General features: G+C 52.9%; 1 protein-coding gene across 2 annotated transcripts in view; it reads left to right on the top strand.

Moving 5' to 3' along the window:
• The window catches only part of Sh3bp4 (SH3 domain binding protein 4), a 74,885-nt gene extending 58,963 nt beyond the window's left edge, over nucleotides 1-15,922 (top strand). For both annotated transcript variants that reach the window (XM_045147505.1, XM_045147506.1), the window contains exons 4-6: nucleotides 3,824-6,177; nucleotides 13,142-13,330; nucleotides 14,073-15,922. In XM_045147505.1, the coding sequence (XP_045003440.1) occupies nucleotides 3,824-6,177; nucleotides 13,142-13,330; nucleotides 14,073-14,297 (2,768 nt within the window). In that variant the 3' untranslated portion in view covers nucleotides 14,298-15,922. The remainder of the gene's footprint in view (nucleotides 1-3,823; nucleotides 6,178-13,141; nucleotides 13,331-14,072) is intronic.
• The last annotated feature ends 4,459 nt before the right edge of the window (nucleotides 15,923-20,381 follow it).

Below are 20,381 nucleotides of genomic sequence, written 5' to 3' on the forward strand. Positions count from 1 at the left end.
CACAATTCATGCTTAATTGCTTTTTTTTGATTTTGAAAGCATTACTGTAAGGGAATTAGTTATTCCAGGGCACTTTAATAGGGACATAGTTTTACGATTCTAACAAGATTTTAATGCCTGCAAAGCTCGGGATAATTCTCAGTTGGTTTCATTTTTAATTCTGGTAGCTGTATCAAGGAAACAAACAGGTTATATTACTATGGAGGAGGAGCCTTCGAAGTGGGGGTGAAGGACTTCTGTGTCCTCTGACCCAGCCTGATCTTCTCCCCACTTTCTCCACAAAGCTATTCCAGGTTCATAGAAGACGCCCACCATGAAAGCCCCACATCAGATGCACAGGCCCCCTGGCCTCCTGCTGAGCTGAACTGTCTCTCGTCCCATTTTCTGCCCTGAGGCACACCATGGAAAGCAGGGTCCCTCCCAGGGTGCTCAGGGACTCTGGGGACCCTTCTCCTCATGCCAGTTGGAATGCTTACATATAGCATCTAACCTTCCCCTGTGCTGGGAACACTTGGCCCTGAAGAGGCTAAGCCCCTCATTCTAGGTCGTTCTGTGACCGCTCCCCTGGGGAAGCACTATAGCTGCAGGGCTAAGAGGAGCAGCCAGGAGCTCCTGTTAGGCTCCAGCTCCTAGACCCAAGGATCCCATGCCATGTGACACTGTTGTCACATACACTGACTGAGCTTTCCTCCTGTCCATCTGTCCATCGACTGTTCATGTAGCTGCCGTCCAGAGCGAAAGCTGGGCCATCCCCGCTCCCTGCTGTGCCCTCTGTCACTGCTGTCCTTTGTTCATTCCCATCTTTTCAGTGACATGAGATTTGCCCCCCCCCCCCACTGTCCTAACCCTGACTCCCATGCCATCACTAGCACCCCTCTCCCTTAGTTTTAGCCCCACTTCCCTCCTGGCGACAACTCTCCTCCCTGGATTGGATGTCACCCAACACACTCGTTGAAGCCTGCATCAGTTTTGCGCTGTGACCTGGGGGACCCTAGCAGAGACATCACTGTTGACCGCTGGCCCAGGCCTCTTTCACAAACTTCCTTGGGCTTTAAGAGCCCTAAGGGTAGTTTCTGCCCACTCTCTATCACGTCTCATGTCCATTGCCTCCCTGTCACCACAGAAACAAACCATGGGTCTCATTCATAGTCATGTCCTAAAGACCTCCCTTTGCTCTGCAGTAAGTACCACTAAGAAAACGAAGTGAGAGGGGAGATGTGGCCCTGTGACTGACCTTGGGCTGATCACCACTGTGGAAATGAAGTGAGGCGAGATGTGACCCTGTGACTCTGACCTTGACCTGATCACCACTGTGGAAATGAAGTGAGGGGGGGATGTGACCCTGTGACTCTGACCTTGGGCTGATCACCACTGTGGAAATGAAGTGAGAGGGGATGTGACCCTGTGACTGACCTTGGGCTGATCACCACTGTGGAAATGAAGTGAGGGGGAAGGAGAGATATGACCCTGTGACTCTGACCTTGGGCTGATCACCACTGTGGAAATGAAGTGAGAGGAGATGTGACCCTGTGACTGACCTTGGGCTGATCTTTACTGTGGAAATGAAGTGAGGGGAAAGGGAAGATATGACCCTGTGACTCTGACCTTGGGCTGATCACCACTGTGGAAATGAAGTGAGGAGATAGATATGACCCTGTGACTGACCTTGGGCTGATCTCCACTGTGGAAATGAAGTTGGGGGATAGATGTGACCCTGTGACTGACCTTGTGCTGATCACCACTGTGGAAATGAAGTGAGGAGATAGATGTGACCCTGTGACTGACCTTGGGCTGATCTCCACTGTGGAAATGAAGTGAGGGGGAAGGAGAGATATGACCCTGTGACTCTGACCTTGGGCTGATCACCACTGTGGAAATGAAGTTGGGGGATAGATGTGACCCTGTGACTGACCTTGTGCTGATCACCACTGTGCCAGTCACTATTGTGCCAGGCACTAAATCCACTTCATTTTTTTCTCATCAGCTCCCAGAGGATGATGCCCTTTTTTCCTTAGACAGAATTGTGGGCTCCAGTGGCTGCAGGGCTCCAAAGGCCCCATTTCAAGAGCAGGTCTGGTGATCCCATAGGCAGGGACCAGGGACCCCCCCACAACCCGGGCAGAGCTTGGCGATAGTTTTTTCAGAGGGCTGGAGAGGAGGCTCCAAAGCCCAGTTCCATCCTCAGCCAGCCAAGCTTGTCTCTGCAGCCTATGACTACGTGGCAAGACTCCCTGTCGGCTGCCTAAGCTTTGCCAAAGCAATACAATTGAACTTTCATTGGTTCCTTTCAAACAAGAAGGGACCTGGCAGGAAATAGTTTTGGGGCAGCCAGTTTCATAGAAGATGTCTGTGGACTTAATCACATATTTGAACAGGATATAGAGTCACTTGAGCTGACCCCCCGCCAAATTTTTCTTTCAGCTTTCTTTAGGAGGCTTCATTATCTGTAAGCTGTAAACAAGTCATGGTGGGGGCTTTTCTTCAGGGGGCAATATGTTTCCATCAGAAAAAGCTTTCTTCCATCTCTGAAGAATTTTTCACTTGGAGAGAGGTAGATGTTAACACATGGTTAGTTTTCAAATCATACGCCTTCTCTCTGCCATGGCTGTTGGTTGCAGTGGCTCTCTGCACTGGTAACATGCATGGTTTGATGTCAAGAGCTACATTTAACAGGAGTCATCTTAAAGTCTTGGGAGTTTTTCAGTCTACCAAGACAAGTGTTGAATAGCAACACTCCATGATCAGACGTAAACTTCTGACTGCCAAGGCTGGGTGGGTCCCTTCCCATGCTGGGTGGGTCCCTTCCCATGCTGCAACTGAATGATCATTTAAGACAAGTCAAAAGAGAGTGGCCCCAGAAATCACCTGAAGACACACCCGAGTGAAGAATGGGTTGAAATTGGAAGCTTGAGAATGGGGGCTAGTTGGGAACCCACCCTTGCATTCCTGTGTTCCATCCTAAAAGAGAATCGGGACTGAACTCCTCTGCAGTCAGGTTCGCATTGCTGATAGAAATCACCCAACCAAGGGCAGCTTCTGGGAAAAAGAGGTTTATTTTGGCTTTCAGGTTCAAGTGGGAAGGTCCACGATGGGAGGGGAAAACAATGGCATGAGCAGGGGGTGGACATCACCCCCTCACCAATATAAGGTGGACAATAGCAGCAGGAGAGTATGTCAAACACTGGCAAGTGGGAAATGGCTATAACACCCATAAGCTCACCCCCCAACAATAAACTCACTCCAGGAGGCGTTAATTCCCAAATTTCCATCAGCTGGGAACGTAGCTTCAGAACACCTGAGTTTATGGAGAACACCTGAATCAAACCACCACCACTCCTATGTGCCACTGAAATCTGGATGCTCTGCTTTTCCCGTTCCCATGCAGTGGGGCCACCTAGCCCATAGGGTCACTGTTTTCTAATTACTTCCCATCCAGTCTCCCTCAAATCATGGTGACAGTTCTGACAAGAGGTTAGATAGCCAAGTTGGTCCTAGTGAGATGTTCAGAACACGGGGAAGTGTCAGCTCCCAATGGCAGCCTGCCTTTCTGCACTGGTTGGAGGACGTGTTTCAGCATCCCTCTGCCTCACAAGACTGAGTTGGAAAGTAAACAGGTGACAGAGGCTCAGAGCTCTCAGTAGTGAGTTGATGGCCAGCTAGAATGATGCGGAAGGTCACCTTCCTTAATTCCCATTGGTCCCTGGCTGGGCTGGTGACCATATCACGCTGCCATCTGTTTCTCAGTCCCCCTTCCCCTGGCTTTGGCAGTGTCCCGTGGTGCCCAGGGTCCTGGCCTCACCCTGTCTCTTTGTGTTTTGTGCAGTGCCTTCTCCCAGTGCCTTGCTAGCTGACAACCCCACGCCTTTTGGAAATGCGAAGGAGGTGATTGCCATCAGGGACTATTGCCCGACCAACTTCACCACGCTGAAGTTCTCCAAGGGCGACCACCTCTACGTCCTGGATACGTCAGGTGGGGAGTGGTGGTACGCGCACAACACCACGGAAATGGGCTACATCCCTTCCTCCTACGTGCAGCCCTTGAACTACCGGAACTCGACGCTGAGCGACAGCGGCATGATCGACAATCTCCCGGACAGCCCGGACGAAGCTGCCAAAGAGCTGGACCTGCTGGGAGGCTGGACAGATGGCCAGAAAGAATCAGGCAGAGCCTACAGTACTAACCCTTTCTGGAACGGGGTCCAAACAAACCCGTTTCTGAATGGAAATGTGCCTCCCAGCTTGGATGAGCTCAATCCCAAAAGTACCGTCGACCTGCTGCTTTTCGACACGGGCGCGTCCTCGTTCACTGAATCCAGCTCCGCCACGACGAGCAGCACCGGCCACACCTTCGATGAGCTTCCAGCCACCAACGGGCCCCACGTGGAGCAGCCGGTCAGGCGGGACAACCCCTTCTTCAGAAGCAAACGTTCCTACAGCCTATCGGAGCTTTCCGTCCTACAAGCCAAGTCTGACACTCCTGAGACATCTAGTTTTTTCTCGGGCTTGAAGTCCCCTGCGCCAGAGCAGTTCCAGAGCCGGGAGGATTTCCGAACCGCCTGGCTGAACCACCGGAAGCTAGCCCGGTCCTGCCACGACTTGGACCTGCTTGGTCAAAGCCCAGGTTGGGGCCAGACTCAAGCGGTGGAGACCAATATTGTGTGCAAGCTGGATAGTTCTGGGGGCTCCGTGCAACTTCCAGACACCAACATCAGCATCCACGTGCCTGAGGGCCACGTAGCCCCTGGGGACACACAGCAGATCTCCATGAAAGCTCTGCTGGACCCTCCGCTGGAACTCAACAGTGACAGGTCCAGCAGCATCAGCCCCCTGGTAGAGGTCAAGCTCAGCAACCTGGAGGTCAACACCTTCCTTACCTTGGAGGTGAAGGTGTCCGCAGAGGTGAAGAGTGACATTTTTAGCAAAAGCACAGTGGGCCTACAGTGCCTGAGGAGCGACTCGAAGGAAGGGCCCTACGTGCCCATCCCGCTCACCTACAGCTACGGGGACACTGTCCAGGTGCAGCTGGATAACCTGGAGCCCTGCATGTACCTAGCCATCGTGGCGCATGGCCCGAGCATCCTCTACCCGTCTACCGTGTGGGACTTTATCAACAAGAGGGTCACCGTGGGGCTGTACGGTCCCAAACACATTCACCCGTCCTTCAAGACGGTGGTGACTATTTTTGGGCATGACTGTGCCCCCAAGACCCTCCTGGTCACTGAGGTCACCCGTCAGGCCCCCAGCCCTGCCCCTGTGGCCCTGCAGCTGTGGGGCAAACACCAGTTCATCTTGTCCAGACCCCAGGATCTCAAAGTCTGTATGTTTTCCAACATGACCAACTATGAAGTCAAGGCCACCGAGCAAGCCAAAGTGGTGAGAGGCTTCCAGACGAAGCTGGGCAAGGCGAGCCGCCTCATCTTCCCCATCACCTCCCAGAACCCCAACGAGCTGTCCGACTTCACGCTCAGGGTGCAGGTCAAGGACGACCAGGATGCCATCCTTACTCAGTTTTGTGTCCAGACGCCGCAGCCACCCCCTAAAAGCGCCATCAAGCCGTCTGGCCAGAGACGGTTTCTCAAGAAGAACGAAGTCGGGAAGATCATCCTGTCTCCCTTTGTTGCCACCACCAAGTACCCAACGTTTCAGGACCGCCCGGTGTCCAGCCTCAAGTTTGGCAAGCTGCTCAAGACGGTGGTGCGGCAGAGCAAGAGCCACTACTTGCTGGAGTACAAGAAGGGCGACACGGTGGCCCTGCTCAGCGAGGAGCGCATCCGGCTCAAGGGGCAGCTGTGGACCAAAGAGTGGTACATCGGCTACTATCAGGGAAAGGTGGGCCTGGTGCACGCCAAGAACGTGCTGGTGGTGGGCAAGGTGAGGCCCAGCGCGGTCCCGGGGCCCGAGCTGAGCACGTCGGTGCTGCTGGAGCAGATCCTGCGGCCCTGCAAGTTCCTCACCTACATCTACGCCTCTGTGCGGACGCTGCTCATGGAGAACGTCAGCAACTGGCGCGCCTTCGCCGACGCCCTGGGCTACGGGAACCTGCCGCTCACCGCCTTCTGCCGAGCCGACCTGGACAGCGAGCCCGAGCGCGTCGCATCCGTCCTGGAGAAGCTGAAGGAGGACTGTAACAACCCCGACCACAGAGACCGGAAGTCCTTCCAGAAGGAGCTGGTGATGGTGAGCGTTCACCCGGCCTCTGCTCCAAGGGCTGGGCTTCTCCCGGCCCCTCTGCGCGTCACCGTTGGGTTGGGTGGCCAAGGCAGATGGATGGGCAGGTGGGTCTGGGGTGGGTCTCAGCTGCGCCCCTGGGAACCCGAGAGCAGTGTCCTGTGGCTCAGCCTGTTTGCAGAGGGTGTGACACTGTCTGGCACGGACTAGGGCATGGGACCCTTTTGACAGTGCCACGTGGCAGTAAGACCACCAAAAGCGTAGAACAGATACCCAAGACTGCACAGGCCAGGCCATGGACAGTCAGGAGGTCCAGGGAGGGGTAAGGGATCTTGGTCTTTGGTTTCACTGAGGAGGAAGCCAGGTTGCCCCCAAAGGCTGGAACTGAGTGGCAGCCCGTTTGGGTCACCCATGGAGCTAACACAGGTCCCTCCTTTCAGCCATTTCCAATGTGTGGTTCAGGCCTTTTAGGCGACCAGTTTCTGGGAAGTCATGGAGCCCTGCTCGCTTGGCCTCCTTGCCGTTTGGAGCTCCCAGGGGAGACTTTAGCCGACATTGCCTGTCGATTGAGGAATGAGCTAATTTCATGAAATACAAATCGTATCGATTGCTCCCTCCTGCCGCTGAGGCTGCTCCCCTTGAGTGGGCAGGCGGCAGCCCACAGCCCAGCTCCTCCCTCAAGCACATGTCACGGAGGGCGAGTTTATCCCCCTGCCCTTCTGACTGCTTTCAGTGCTCAGCCTCTCCCTCAGCACGGGGACCCTGGAGAGGACTCTGCCCTTTCCTTGGCTCTGTCTGCGGGAGGATCGTCGTGTGAGCCCAGGCCCGTCCCCACCGCCCTCCTGCTCAGAGAAAGGGCTGCAGCCTGTTCTTGGTCAGAACGTGGCCCTGGGCGAGCACAGTCGCGTAGTGGAGGGAGCCTGGCCCTGTGGTGCTCTCCTGGCCACCGTAATCATCACCACACGAGCAGCTGAATTTTACTGGTCCCCAAGCTTCCACAAACCGTGGCTGACTTCTCCCAGCACTGGGAACATGCTTCATTTTCAAAAGCACTGGTCAGTCAGGTTTCCTGCGGCATCACCGCTCAACTTCCATCTTTAAGCTCTTGTGATTAGCACCCCGGTTCTGAAAACCCTGTGTGAGGGAAGCAGGCGTGCCATGAACCCCATGCAGGGTGGGAGGGAAAGGCCTCACCAAGCCTGGAGTCTCATCCCCTTTTCCTCTCCCCCATAAGCGCTATCCCCATCTCCCCACAAGGCAATGCATGTTCCTGCCTGTGTGGCCTTTTTTGGCGGGGGAGTTTCTGAGGTAGGGTCTCACTGTATCCCAGGTTGACCTGGAATTCACTCTGTAGTCTCAAGGTGGCCTCGAACTCACAGCAATCCTCCTACCTCTGCCTCCCAAGTGCTAGGATTAAAGGCGTGCGCCACCACGCCCAGCCGTGTGGCCTTTTCTTTATGTCCTGTCCACGCCAGCTCATCCCTGCCCTAGCCACCCCTTCCTCCCATTCAGTGAGTGAGAGTGAATGCATGGGTGGGTGGGTGACGGGCTTAAGTCCTCTGTCCACTCCTGGTCACCAGACTTCTTGTCTCTGCTGCCATTCACCCCTTCCATTGTTTTAGCTGGTGTGGGACACTGGCTGGCAGCCTGTTGCAACCCAAGAATAGTGTGTCCCCTCTCTCAACACTGTGAACACCTTCTAGGCAGGGTCTGCGATACTGCGTCCTGCCACTGTGACCCACTGCGTCTTGGCCGGAGCCTGTGGGCTTGTATAGCTGTTACTGCATACGGGTGGTTGGTTGTCGTTGCTATGAAAGCAGCTGTTTGTTTTGCCTTGACATTGACAGTGTCATCAGCCAGGGCCGAGCGGAGGGAGCCCTGCGCACTCACTGTCTCCCAGAGGAAACTACCCCTGCTGAGCTTGGAGCACACGCACCGGGCACCGGAGTTACTGGATCTTGTAGGATTTTGCCACAGTCTGCTTTTCCATGGCACCTTGCACTCGGGTAGCTCTGTGTGTGTCACGGTCCTGCCAAGTGGTATGGAGGCACTGATGGTTTTGCTGTGGGCTGAAGGAAGGAAGCTGGCAGCTTCGTTTCTCCCAAGTCCAGCTCCTCTGTGTGCTGTACCTGTCCGAGCTCTCTGTCTGTGTCTGTAAGCCACAGGCCCACCCCAGGGGCTGAAAAGCACCAGGTGTCACTTTTGTGGAGCTGGCATTAGCCCAGAACAGAAAATATTCTCAAAGCTCTGACACCATCCGCTGCTGTTGCTGAAGTCCTTAAGTCAGTCCCCACTTAACTTCTGAAGCCTGAGGTCTGGCGTCCGGGTTTTGGGGAGGCCTTCTGAAGGGGAGAACTTCAAGGCAAGACATAAAAGTGCTATAAACCTGTCATGATGTGTGGGGAGACATCTCAGCAGTCCAGAGTGTGGGCATGTGCAAGCGTAAGGGCCTTGGAGGGCCAGAGCGCCCATGTTCGATTCCTGATTGTCCTCATAAGCAGCTGGGTGTGATTGGTAACCCCTGTCCTATGGGAGGCAGAGACTGGAAAATCACTAGGGCTTGCTGACAAAAAAAAAAAGCAAAAAAAAAAAAAAAAAAAAAAGATAGCTCTGGGTTAATGAGCAAAATGAAGACAGTTGACGGACCCTGTCCTCTGGTCTTTCAACATGGGTGCAGGACACATGCATCTGCATGCACACGCGGATACACTGCACACATTACATCACACCACACATGCTGTATAAACTCACACACCAAAAAATTAAAGTAAAACGAAAATGCTTTGACACATCTTGTACACTTCATGTTCTTGGGGAGTTTTCTGAGAAAAAGCTCTAGTGGAAGTGCATTTTCACATGAATTTGTCCCAGGAATTTTGGGACAGTGCCGTGAATGGGACGCATGGTCTCTGTTCTTGTCACCGAGAGGGGGTGGCAGGGAGCCAGCTGGAGATGGAGAAGAGCAGGGATTGAAACCACCATGGTGGCCAGAAGCCCTGAGTGGATAGTGAAAGGGGTCTGGCCAGCTGGCACAACTGCTTGGAGCCACTGCCAAGAACTCAGCCATGCTCTGGCCTCCAGAGGTCGCTGGTCATGTCTGAGCTACTGTCGATTAGGCTGTGGTGTTGAGTTCTAAGGAAAAGGACTGCTGTGGGCTCTTGGGCAAAGTCCTTTGTGAAATAAGGGTGGCTGGGTCTGTATAGGTGCCATTCAGTCCAGCAGTAGAGTGAGGTGCCCCAAACTCCTAGAAGCTAATGGACATGGGGGCTAGTGAGAGAATGGGAGAGTCGGGGTCAGAGGGATGGCGTGGGCAGTTCAGTAAATGAGGAAGCCCACCTTGTCCCACCAAGTAGAAGACCATTACCCTACCCCACTGCTGATCTCAAGACAGGTCCCTTCCAGGAGGTCCCAGAGCCTGAGCCATGCTATTAATCCGGGGCAAGAGGCAGCCAGCCATCAGCTGTTGACCATGGTCCTGTGTGTAGGAGAGCTCACTGGACCTGAGTACCTTGGGAAGAGGCTGAGTGGAGCAAACACATCATAAAAGCTGAAATTCCATCGCACTGGCTTTCTTACAGTCTTTTAAATAAGCCAACAGCTGAGGTGAGGCCTGTGGCCACCTGTACTTGTAAATGCCACCTTACTGGGTCACAGCCTTGCCCTTTGGTCTCCCAATCACAGATAACTGCTTTTTTTTTTAATATTTTTTTTAATTTTTATTTATTTATTTGATAGCGACAGACGGAGAGAGAAGGAGGCAGACAGAGAGAGAGAGAATGGGCGCTCCAGGGCTTCTAGCCACTGCAAACGAACTCCAGATGCGTGCGCCCCCTTGTGCATCTGGCTGATGTGGGTCCTGGGGAACCGAGCCTCGAACCGGGGCCCTTAGGCTTCACAGGCAAGCGCTTAACCACTAAGCCATCTTTCCAGCCCATAACTGCTTTTTTTTTAAAAAAGGTGGTGTTCCTCTTTAAAAAAAAATATTTTATTTATTTATTTGAAAGAGAGAGGCAGATAGAACTGGCATACCAGGGCCTCCAGCCATTGCAAACAAACTACAGACACATGCTCCCTTAATGCATCTGGCTTATGTGGGTTCTGGGGAATCAAACCAGAATCCTTAGGCTTCGCAGACAAACACCTAAACTGCTAAACCATCTCTCCAACCCCAATAGCTGGAACTCGCTCGCTCGCTCTGAGTGTGTGTGTGTGTGTGTGTGTGTGTGTGTGTGTGTGTGTGTGTACACATGCCACAGCACGTGTATAGGTGAGGGCAAGCTTGGAGTGTCTGTCCTCTCCTTCCACCTTACTTGGGACAGGGTCTCCGCTGTCTTTTGGCTGCTGTGCATGCACCACTATAGCTGGCCCACGCACTTGCAGATCCTCCTGGCTCTGTTCCCAATTGCTTAAAGGCATATTGGGATCACAGGCCCATGTGCCACTTTGTGTGTGGCTGTACGTATGTGCTGGGCACCTTTAACCACTGAGCCATCTCTCCAGACCTAGAGCTGCTTTGAGATAATGTCTGCAGAGCTACAAAGTGGAACAAAGACCCTGTGGCCCACAGAGCTACAAATTCCAATCTGTCCTTTTAGAAACTGAAACCTGGTCACTCTGACTTAAATCATAGTTTTCCGACAATAAGGAAATTGTATCTGAAATCAGTATTGTGCTTTATTTTCTTGGATTTTTCTGATATATCTGCCTGTACCTGAGGAAGCTATGCCCAGGGTGGGAGTCCCCAGAGCTGATGCCTCTTGGAGTGCAGTTTCCAGTGCTAGGACTTGTGTGCCCCCAACACGCACCCTTTAAAGAATGGTTACTTTGGGCTGGAGAGATGGCTTAGCAGTTAAGATGCTTGCCAGTGACGCCTAAGGACTCATGTTGGACTCTCCATATCCCACATAAGCCAGACATACAGTGATGCAAGCGTGCAAGGTCACACATGTGCACAAGGGGGCACACGCGTCTGGTGTTTGATTGCAGTGGCTAGAGGCCCTAGCACACCAGTTCTCGCTCGCTCATTCTCAGTTAAAAAAGAAAGAAAGTGGGCTGGAGAGATGGCTTAGCGATTAAGCGCTTGCCTGTGAAGCCTAAGGACCCCTGTTCAAGGCTTGATTCTCCAGGACCTACATTAGCCAGATGCACAAGGGGGCACATGCATCTGGAGTTCGTTTGCAGTGGCTGGAGGCCCTGGTGTGCCCATTCTCTCTGTCTCTCTATCTGCCCCTGTCTCTCTCCCTCTCTCTCTCTCTCTCTCTCTTTCCTCTCTCTCTCTGTGTCTGTCACTTTCAAATAAGTAAATAAAAATAAACAAAAACAAAAAAAAGAGTGCATTACCCTGGTGGTGTGGACAGCTTTGGAGAAAACAGAACCATTGCCAGGCTCAGTCAGAGTGGTGTAAGCAGAGTTGGAGAGTGAGTGAAAGACGTCTTCATTCCTGGCGTCAGAAGCACCCGATCCTTTCATTCATCAACCACCCATGGAAATGGAAACATGGCTGCCCTGGCCAGGGCCTTGGCTCTCCTGTTCAGCAGTGCCCAGCCAGGGGTCAGAGAAGGGCCTGCATTTCCCAGGACCTTTGTTTGCTGTGCCCAGGGCCCCTGGGGAGAATGGTTCTGACCACTCCGGCCAGACATTGAATCAGCAGCCGGTGACTTTGATAAGTTGTCACCTGGTAAGGCAGGCCACCTCCAGAGCCAGGCCTCTGAGCACACATTCATGTTGCTTGGTGTGGTTGAGTGACTTGTGCCAAGCCTTCCGGCACCCCATTCCCTCCAGAACAGCACACATACTAGAGGACTTCTTCCTGCCTCCCGTGTCCCTCCGCTCCCACCACACCAAGGAATCTAAAACCTTCACTTCCTGCCAATCCCCATCCACCCCATCCATGTGACCAGGTTCATGTGTAGTCCCTTTTCCTGCTGGAATGCAAATCTAATCAAATCTGATTTCCTTCAAAATTATTTCTTTAAATATATGAAAATTCAAATCATACTCAAACACCTTCTGAAATTTATAAGTAGTCAAAAATGGCCTGTAACCACCTAAGCCATAATTTTGTTTTCAACTTTTTCTTGTGTGTGTGTGTGTGTGTGTGCATGTTCATACATAGTTGGGCACATGTGTGCCTGGGTGCATGTGCACATGTGTATGGGTGTGCATAAAGGCCACAGGTCAGTGTCGGTATTTTTCCTCAACAGCGCTCACCTCATTTACTGAGACTAGTCTCTGTAGGGCTGGACCTCACCAATGCTGCCAGACTGTGCTAGCCTTCCATGGGGATCCCCCTGTTTCCACATCCCCCAAACTAGGATTACAGGCTCTCGCTGCCACACCCTGCATTTACATAGGTGCTGTGGATCCAAACTCAGGGCAAGCTCTTCACCCATTAAGCCATTATTCTAGCCCCTGTCTGGTTCAACTCTTGATGTCACACAGGGGCCACCGAATGGAAAGCCCAATGTTCTCGGCCTCAGAAAGCTGGGGTCTGTCTCTACCTCTCTGCCCTCTCTAGCTGTGGGGACATAGACAGTCACCCAGCACATGCAGGTGTCTGTCTTGCTATCTGCAACACAAACATGCTTGGTTGACATAGTGAAGGGCCATGGGACAGGATGCCCAGAGCCATCCTGAGACTCACTTCCCCATACTTTGTCTGGAAAGGGAGGCAAGTGCAGCCCCTACTCCAGAGGGGTGGCTCTATAAAGGTTACCAAGCGTCCACTCAGATGACCTAACTTGGTATGCTACATGTGCAGAGGCCTGCTCCCAAGTCAGGTTACATTCTGGGGTCCTGCAGTGTGAATTCTGAGCAGTCTTCATCTCTTCCTTCCTGTGAGCTGTCCCACTGGACAGGAGACCCGGGACATCCCACAGGCCTTGGACCTCCCGGGATCAGTAACATCTGCTACAGGTTGGCCTTGCCTGAAGACCAGGCCCCTGTCTCACCTCACACTGTGCTTCTCCCTCAGGCCTTGTTGAAAATGGACTGCCAGGGCCTGGTGGTCAGGCTCATCCAAGACTTCGTGCTCCTGACCACAGCCGTTGAGGTGGCACAGCGCTGGAGGGAGCTGGCCGAGAAACTGGCCAAGGTCTCCAAGCAACAGATGGATGCTTACGAGTCTCCCCACCGTGACAGGAATGGGGTGGTGGACAGCGAGGTGAGGGGGGCGCCTGCTCCTTGGCGACTTTACTTCCCTGCCCCTTAGCGCCCTGGACCCATATGCTACTTTATACCATTCCTGGAGGATAAGAGGAAATAAAGTGTTTGTGCCCACACAGGTCATGCCCTGTCAAGTGGAAACAGCCTGAGTCTAATGGTTCTTAGATCTTCGGTTAGGAGCTCTGGTGTAAAAGATGGCAGGGCTCTTCCCCACCATGAGCTAGGAAGGAGTGCTGCCTGCCCTTCTTTGCTGATTTTTTTTTTTTTTTTGAGGCAATGTCTCACTCTTCTGAGTGGCAAAGTAAGACTTGCCACCATCCCCAGCGTGAATTCTGCATTGCCTTCCGTACAGCTCAAGCGTGTGTGAGCAGCCCTGGCGCTCCGTCCTCATCCGGGCCTCTTAGGCCCCACATTGGCTCAGTTTCTGGTGTCTGACTTAAGGCCGGTGTGGTCGAGTCTTTTGCTCAGAGGTTGTCACCGGGTTTGTGGAGGTGACTCTGCCTGCTTTGCTTCCTGGAAGCCAGTGCGGGAAGCTCCAGGTGTCAAGGGCACCCTCTCTTCCCATGGTCTGTTCCTAATACTTGGCACAGGTGGGTATAGAAACCAAGGAAGGGGAAGTCCTCACTGGTGCTTCGGTCTCTGCCCGATGCCAGACCTGCTGCTGCCCCTCTGAGTGCCTGTCACTCAGGAGCCTGCAGCTCTCTAACCTGTCTTCTCTCTCCTGCAACTCCCCTCACCAGGCCATGTGGAAACCTGCCTATGACTTCTTACTCACCTGGAGCCACCAGATCGGGGACAGCTACCGCGACGTCATCCAGGAGCTGCACACAGGCCTGGACAAGATGAAGAAACCCATCACCAAGCGCTGGAGGCACCTCACCGGGACCCTGATCCTGGTGAACTCGCTAGACATCCTGCGAGCAGCCGCCTTCAGCCCCGCGGACCATGACGACTTTGTGATCTGAGCCGGAGCCCGAGCCGGACCCCTCAGCTGACCTCCCTTCCATCCCGGGGACTGTGCCGTTAGCAGGGGACACAGTGGGATGGCTGCAAGGGACCACGGACACCTGAAGATCCACCCCTCTCTCCTCCATCCAGAGACACGGGGTTTCCACTGCAGACTGTTGCCAATCAAGTTGCTTTCTTTTGGTTGAAGTGTACAGTTAATTTTAAAATCACTTTTTTTTGTTGTTTTTTACAAAAGACTGGGGAGGGAACATGAGAAAGGTGGTATCTAATTTTTTAATGGACTATAATGGTTATTAAAACTCCTTAGTAGCCAGATGCTGCTGAGGTTTTTTCTGTTGTCTGATGACCTTTGTAAATTATGTTACCCATGTACATAGGTATTTAAAGGCCGCGGGCGTTTTGACCCCCAGCCACACTTTGCGTCTCACCACTCGCCGTGGAAAGGCGCTGGCTCCACACTGGGCCTTTTCCACTCGCTCGTCACCTGTGGCAAATCTTGTGGACTGGCTGGCGGGTGCTCATCAGTGGATCTCACAGTCACCCATCCTCCCCAAGGTCACCCAAGGTCCCACCCCTCCTTACTTCGTCCCTTGCTGTAGGCAGCGACCACCACAGGCCGTGTGACTCGGTAAGCCCTGTTGGCAATTATGCCCCCACAGTGACAGGTGAATGCCACCAAGATGTTTCTGCCTGTAGGTCAGAAAGCAGCTGGAGTTAGTGTTAAAGGGGGGTGACTATGCTGCTCCGGGCCACTGAATGCTACCTTCCTTGGGGCAGGGGCTCTCCCTGTGTCCACCACAGAGCTTGTGGGTAGCCTTCGAAGCAATGTCACCCACTGGCGTTGCCAAATGCCACATTTCATTTCAGCCCACACTTAATCCTTCTCCTTTCCCGGTCCACCCATGTCTCCTGGGAATTACGGAGCCCATGGGAACCTGAGTTTTGTGTAGTACAGGTAGGGGGAGGGGAGGGCATTTCCTGAACACAGCTTTGCCCCGTGATGTCAGGAGCTTGCCAAAGGCTGGTGTTGGAGCCCTCTAGGCTTGTGGGTCACCTTAGCCCATGCTCTGTTGACTGTGTTGGCATCCACCGTTGCCGGGTGGTTGTGGCATTGGGGGAGGGAGCAGGGGACAGAAGCGGAACCCTGATCCTCAGCAGTGAGGTCACCCTGGCGATGGGCAGGCTGTTTGTCTTGGGGTGCTGGACAGTTTCCAATCCAGAATCTAGTGCTCTTCCCACTGCATTCCTGACACATGCTGATTACTTAGTCTAACCAGTGTGTCACCTAGGTTGGGCTGAAACATTGTTATGTTGCTATAAAGCTACTGATTGAGACACTGAGGATGAACAGACTCAAAAGCGAACACTAGACACTTAGGCTGCAAGAACCCGCTCGCACCGCCCTGCTTCCCGACCGTCACAGAAATGACCTTAAGTCTGCGGCCCCACTCCTCTCTCTGCCTTCATTTTACCCAGAGATCACCTCCCACCTCTTTCCCCAAAGAAGAAACAAAACCAGTTGCACCTTAAACCATGGATATTTTTTCCTCAGGGGCTTTAAATAGTTTCCTATGCAACATGTCTTGTAGCACAAATTAAATTCTACAAAAGTTGCAGTAAAGTTTATTTGGATAATTTAACCTGTTCTCCCTCTCTCTCTCTCTCTCTCTCTCTCTCTCTCTCTCCCTCTCCCGGTGTGTGTGTGTGTGTGTGTGTGTGTGTGTGTGTGTGTGTGTGTGTGTGTTTCTGTGCCCACCAGACTTCAAATAAAACAAAAGTTAAACCTAGTATGACTCTCTATGCCCCTAACAGTCACCTGAGTGACAGGGTAAGGGCATCTGGTCTCTTGCTGAACTCTAATTGCTCCTGAATGGTACCTCAGTCATCACGATCCTGATTGGGGTCAACATTGCACAGGGCACCCAAAGGCCGCAGGTCAGTGGCTGGCCTTGTTCCTGGCCTGCACCGCCAGTTCCCAGGATGGGGTTTATGACTCAGCTGTTTATCTGCTATGCTTGGAATCAACCCTGGCCGCAGAGAGCAGTGAGCCGCAGAGACCTGCCCTAGGGGTGCAGTGCTGGAGGAGCAGAAGGGGTGTGGAGGGCAGGAACTACTGGGGGGGGGCTAACTCCCAACTAGAGGTGCCGGGAGGAGCCAGACTTGTGGAGAGCCTGCTTGAGAGGGAGGTCAGACCTAGGGACAGTGTGTACCTTGCAGACCCCAGCATTGACCCCGGGGAAGCTGGGCAGGAACCATGGACACGAGGCTGAGCGTCCGTCCGCGTGGCTGTGGCTGGTGAATGCTGAAGGGCGCTGCTCTGCCTGCATTAACGCTCTTGCTTCCTGTTGGATCTAGGGTCTTGATCGCCTGCCACCCCCTCACCCCCCGGGGCCCTGTGTGAAGGCTTCTTCCTGGGCGCAGTGCTGCTGGGAGGTGGTGGAAACTCCTTTGGGGCGCTGTCTGCCGAGAGGGAGCCAGGTGAGGGGCCTGTTCTTGGAGGGAATTCTGGGACGGGCTCTTTGTCTTGCTATTGCCCCTCGCCATGAGGTGAACAGGCCTCTGTCAATCGTGGAGTGAGTCCTCCAGTAACATGTAAACCTTCCTCCGGGGCTGTGCCTCTGCTTTTTGTGACAGTAAAGGAGACCCGGCTGATGCCCGCTGGAGTCCTCACGCCCACGCTGCACTTGGAGCTCCTTAAGGGACATGTGACTTAACAGGAACGTCCTCTCCCACTGAAGCACCCCTCAGCCCAAGCCAGGCCTCCTGCCCACAGCAGCCCTAGCAGCGTGCCACGGACAAGCAGCGTGTCCTCTGCAGTTTCGAGGCCAGAAGTCCAGAATGCACGTGTCACGTGACTCCACGGGTCTAGGTCTTTCCTTGTAAGGATGCCAGTCGCTGGATTTTGGACCTACTATGATGCAGTGTGGTACCTGTAAAGACTCTACTCCCCAAAGGTGCTGTCTTCAGTAGCAGCTTAGGACTTCAAGTGTGTCTTTTGGATGCAGTATGACCCACCTCGCTGCCTCCCTCAATCCAAGAAGCTCCTTTAAGTTTTGAAATGGGATGTTACTTGCCGAGGCTAGCCTTGAACTCCCTCTGTAGCCCTGGCAGGAACTCCTGAGTCTCCTGCCTCAGCCTTTTCAGTACCGGGCATTACAGGCCTCCAACACCTGGCCTACCTTCAGGAGTCCTTGTTCCCCAATCCGTGACCCTCTCCTTTCCCTGGCAGTCTGACACACTGAGCTGATGACGAGGGCCCTGTCACCTCTGCACCCCAGGTCTCGGTACATGTCAGAACCTGAGGCGGTTTTGGCTTGAAGTGGATGATAGGGCCTTCTTGCTGTGTTTCCACCAACATCAAAAATAGGTGTAAACTCATCAAAAATAGCTCAGATTGTAACAGGTCAAGAAGGTGTTGCAAGGATAGGGCAGGAAGTACACACCAAGAACAGCGTGTTGATTAATGATTCTTTTTCTGGCACAAGGAGAACCAGTTGAATCCATGGTATGCTGTCATAAAATGTGTCTTGTTCAATAGATCGAAATGAACTCACTTCAACTTTTTCTGCCATGAGAAGTTCAGATACCTCAAATTACATGAGTTCATGTAATAAAGCCTGGGAAAGCATTGCGAACGCTTTTTTTTTTTTAATTGTGATACAACAACATGATCTTTATGCATTAAATAGCATAGGCTAGTAGGATGTCTTTTCTGCATCAAACACCCAGTGATGGAGGTTTCAATAGGACCAGCCCCTTAAGAAAGTAACGGCGGGCTTGCCCTCAGCAGATACTCAGCCCAGCAGCGGAGGGCTTGTCCGGACCAGACACACAGTGATAGAAGTCTGTGCGCCCATCAACACGGTGGTAGAGGTCGCTTCTGCAACAGACACTCAGCACGGGCATGGGGTCTCTTCAGTACCTGGTACTCTACACAGTGATGGAGGTCTCGCCAACAACAGACATTTAACCGGTGACAAGGGACTTCCCAGGACCAGACCCTTAACAGTGATGGGCATCAAGAGATCTGCAAAACACCCTGGACATAGAAGTCTGAGGGTGTCAACATGGTGTCCCCAGGAGATCTGTAACATTTCCTCGCCTCCATGCATTTTTGAAGGAAATGCTAACGCTCAGAAGCTGATGAAAATGAAGATAGAATTTTTCCTCATACTGAAAGAAGCATACCTCCTATGGAAGTTGATTAAAGCAATTCCACATTGCTTTAAAATTGCTGATATTTAAAACAATAAAATAAATATAAAAAGGACTGGAGAGATGGCCTAGGGGTTAAGGCATTTGACTGCAAAGTCTAAGGATCAGGTTCAATTCCCCAGTACTCATGTAAGCCAGATGCACATGATGGTGCATGCATCTGGAGTTCATTGGCAGAGCACTGAGCACACCTTTTCCTTGGGGATAGGGAATGTATTATTGGCTCAGAGTGGGATTTTCAGGAGAGAGGGAGAGGGTCAAGGAAAGGGCAGGAGAGGGCATTGGTGGCTGCCAACACACTGATCTGCCCATGAGACGGTTGCCACTGGCATAGGTCACTGGGGCAAGGTGGTTCAGGAGGAGGGAGGGCAAGGAAATGGGAGCATTGGAGGTGGATTAGCAGGGAAGGGGAGCTGGGTGAGAGCCAGAAAGGGAGGGAAGAGATAAGAGGAGAGTTAGCTACATGCATGGGACAGCCAGGGACAGTGAGAGACACAGAGACAGATCGAGGAACCCCACACTTCAGAAAAGGGCCAGAGAGAGAGAATGCCCCCTGGGCTTTTCCGCCCATGCCCTTGGGGACATGGCAACTTGCCCCATGGAAGGAAGGCCTTGTAGAGGTGTAGGCTAATGTTCAAAGAAGGAGCCAGTTTGGCTAGATCTGTTGAGTTTTGGCTAGTTGGTAAGGGGAGGGTGATGGGTAGGGAGCTCTGAGACTCTAGCAGTCTGCAGTCTGGTCAGAAGAAAGGTGGCCTTGGATGGCCTTCCTTGACGGGAAGAGGCTCAGGAATGCTTAGAGCCATGGAGATGTGGGAGTCCAGAACACCACGGTCTCTGGGCTGGGTTGGGCAGGCGGCTGGCAGCCCCTGAGACTAGGGCAAAGCTTCGGGACCGGGGGCCCCAGACATCCTGGAGAGTGGGGAGAAGGAGGTATGATAGAGGCTGTGGGCGTGGGGAAAGCTGAGAACATAAATATGAGGAGAGAGGCTTGTTTTGTGTTTCAGCTCCAAACAGAAAAATTTAAGGCCGAACTGAATGACTTCAGCCCTGAGTGTAAAAGACTGCAAGAAAGCCAGTGAGAAGTAAGCTACCGGGTGCTGGACCACTTCTGAGGCCCTTTCCCCTCACTACCTCCTCCACCACATTGGCCATTAAGGGTCAGATTCAGCCACCTTCCTTTCTGCCCCCTCTCCATACCCGCCACCACGCCAACATCTCACCCTGAAGCTGCTTTTCCAGCTTGTCCCCAGCTCTTCCTCCACACAGCCACTGGGAGATTTCTCCTGAAATACCACCGTGTGTCCTCTCTGCTTAGCTTGCTGCCTTCTGGAGCAGTGCCTGCCTTACAGGTCACTGAGTCCCAGGGCACATAAACGAGAGAGAAACAGGTACAGTGCATTGTGATTCTTACTGAGCCACATTTGGGCAAATGTCTCAAACCTGAGATGAAGCCCTTCATTTCTTTTTGGTGTTGAAATGTCATCTTTGGTTTGGGGACAGATAGTGACAGCAGACTGCTGTGATGACAGCTCTTCACATGCCTTACTTGGCAACGCAGAAGTTGGCTGATGGCAGACACCATGCACCTTCCAGGACTTTGCTTGTGGACCACAGGAGAGAAGACACAGCTGGCTGGCTGTGGCTCCCTGTACTGAGGGACATCTTTTTCCTTCCTGGAAGGGTGGCCTGGATCGGGCCTTGCACTGCCTGTATTTGAAACCCTCAACATGAACTCTTGGCTTCGCTTGCAGCTAAACATAAGTGGCCAGCCTCCTTTAAGAAGAGCTCTGACTTGGAAGCCTATGATGGAAGGAGGAGGTGAGCCAATTAGAAGTGTGAAGCTTTCCAAGATGGGCAGGCTGACC

The sequence above is a fragment of the Jaculus jaculus genome, chromosome 4, assembly GCF_020740685.1.
Source record: "Jaculus jaculus isolate mJacJac1 chromosome 4, mJacJac1.mat.Y.cur, whole genome shotgun sequence".
Classification (NCBI taxonomy): Eukaryota; Metazoa; Chordata; class Mammalia; order Rodentia; family Dipodidae; genus Jaculus; species Jaculus jaculus.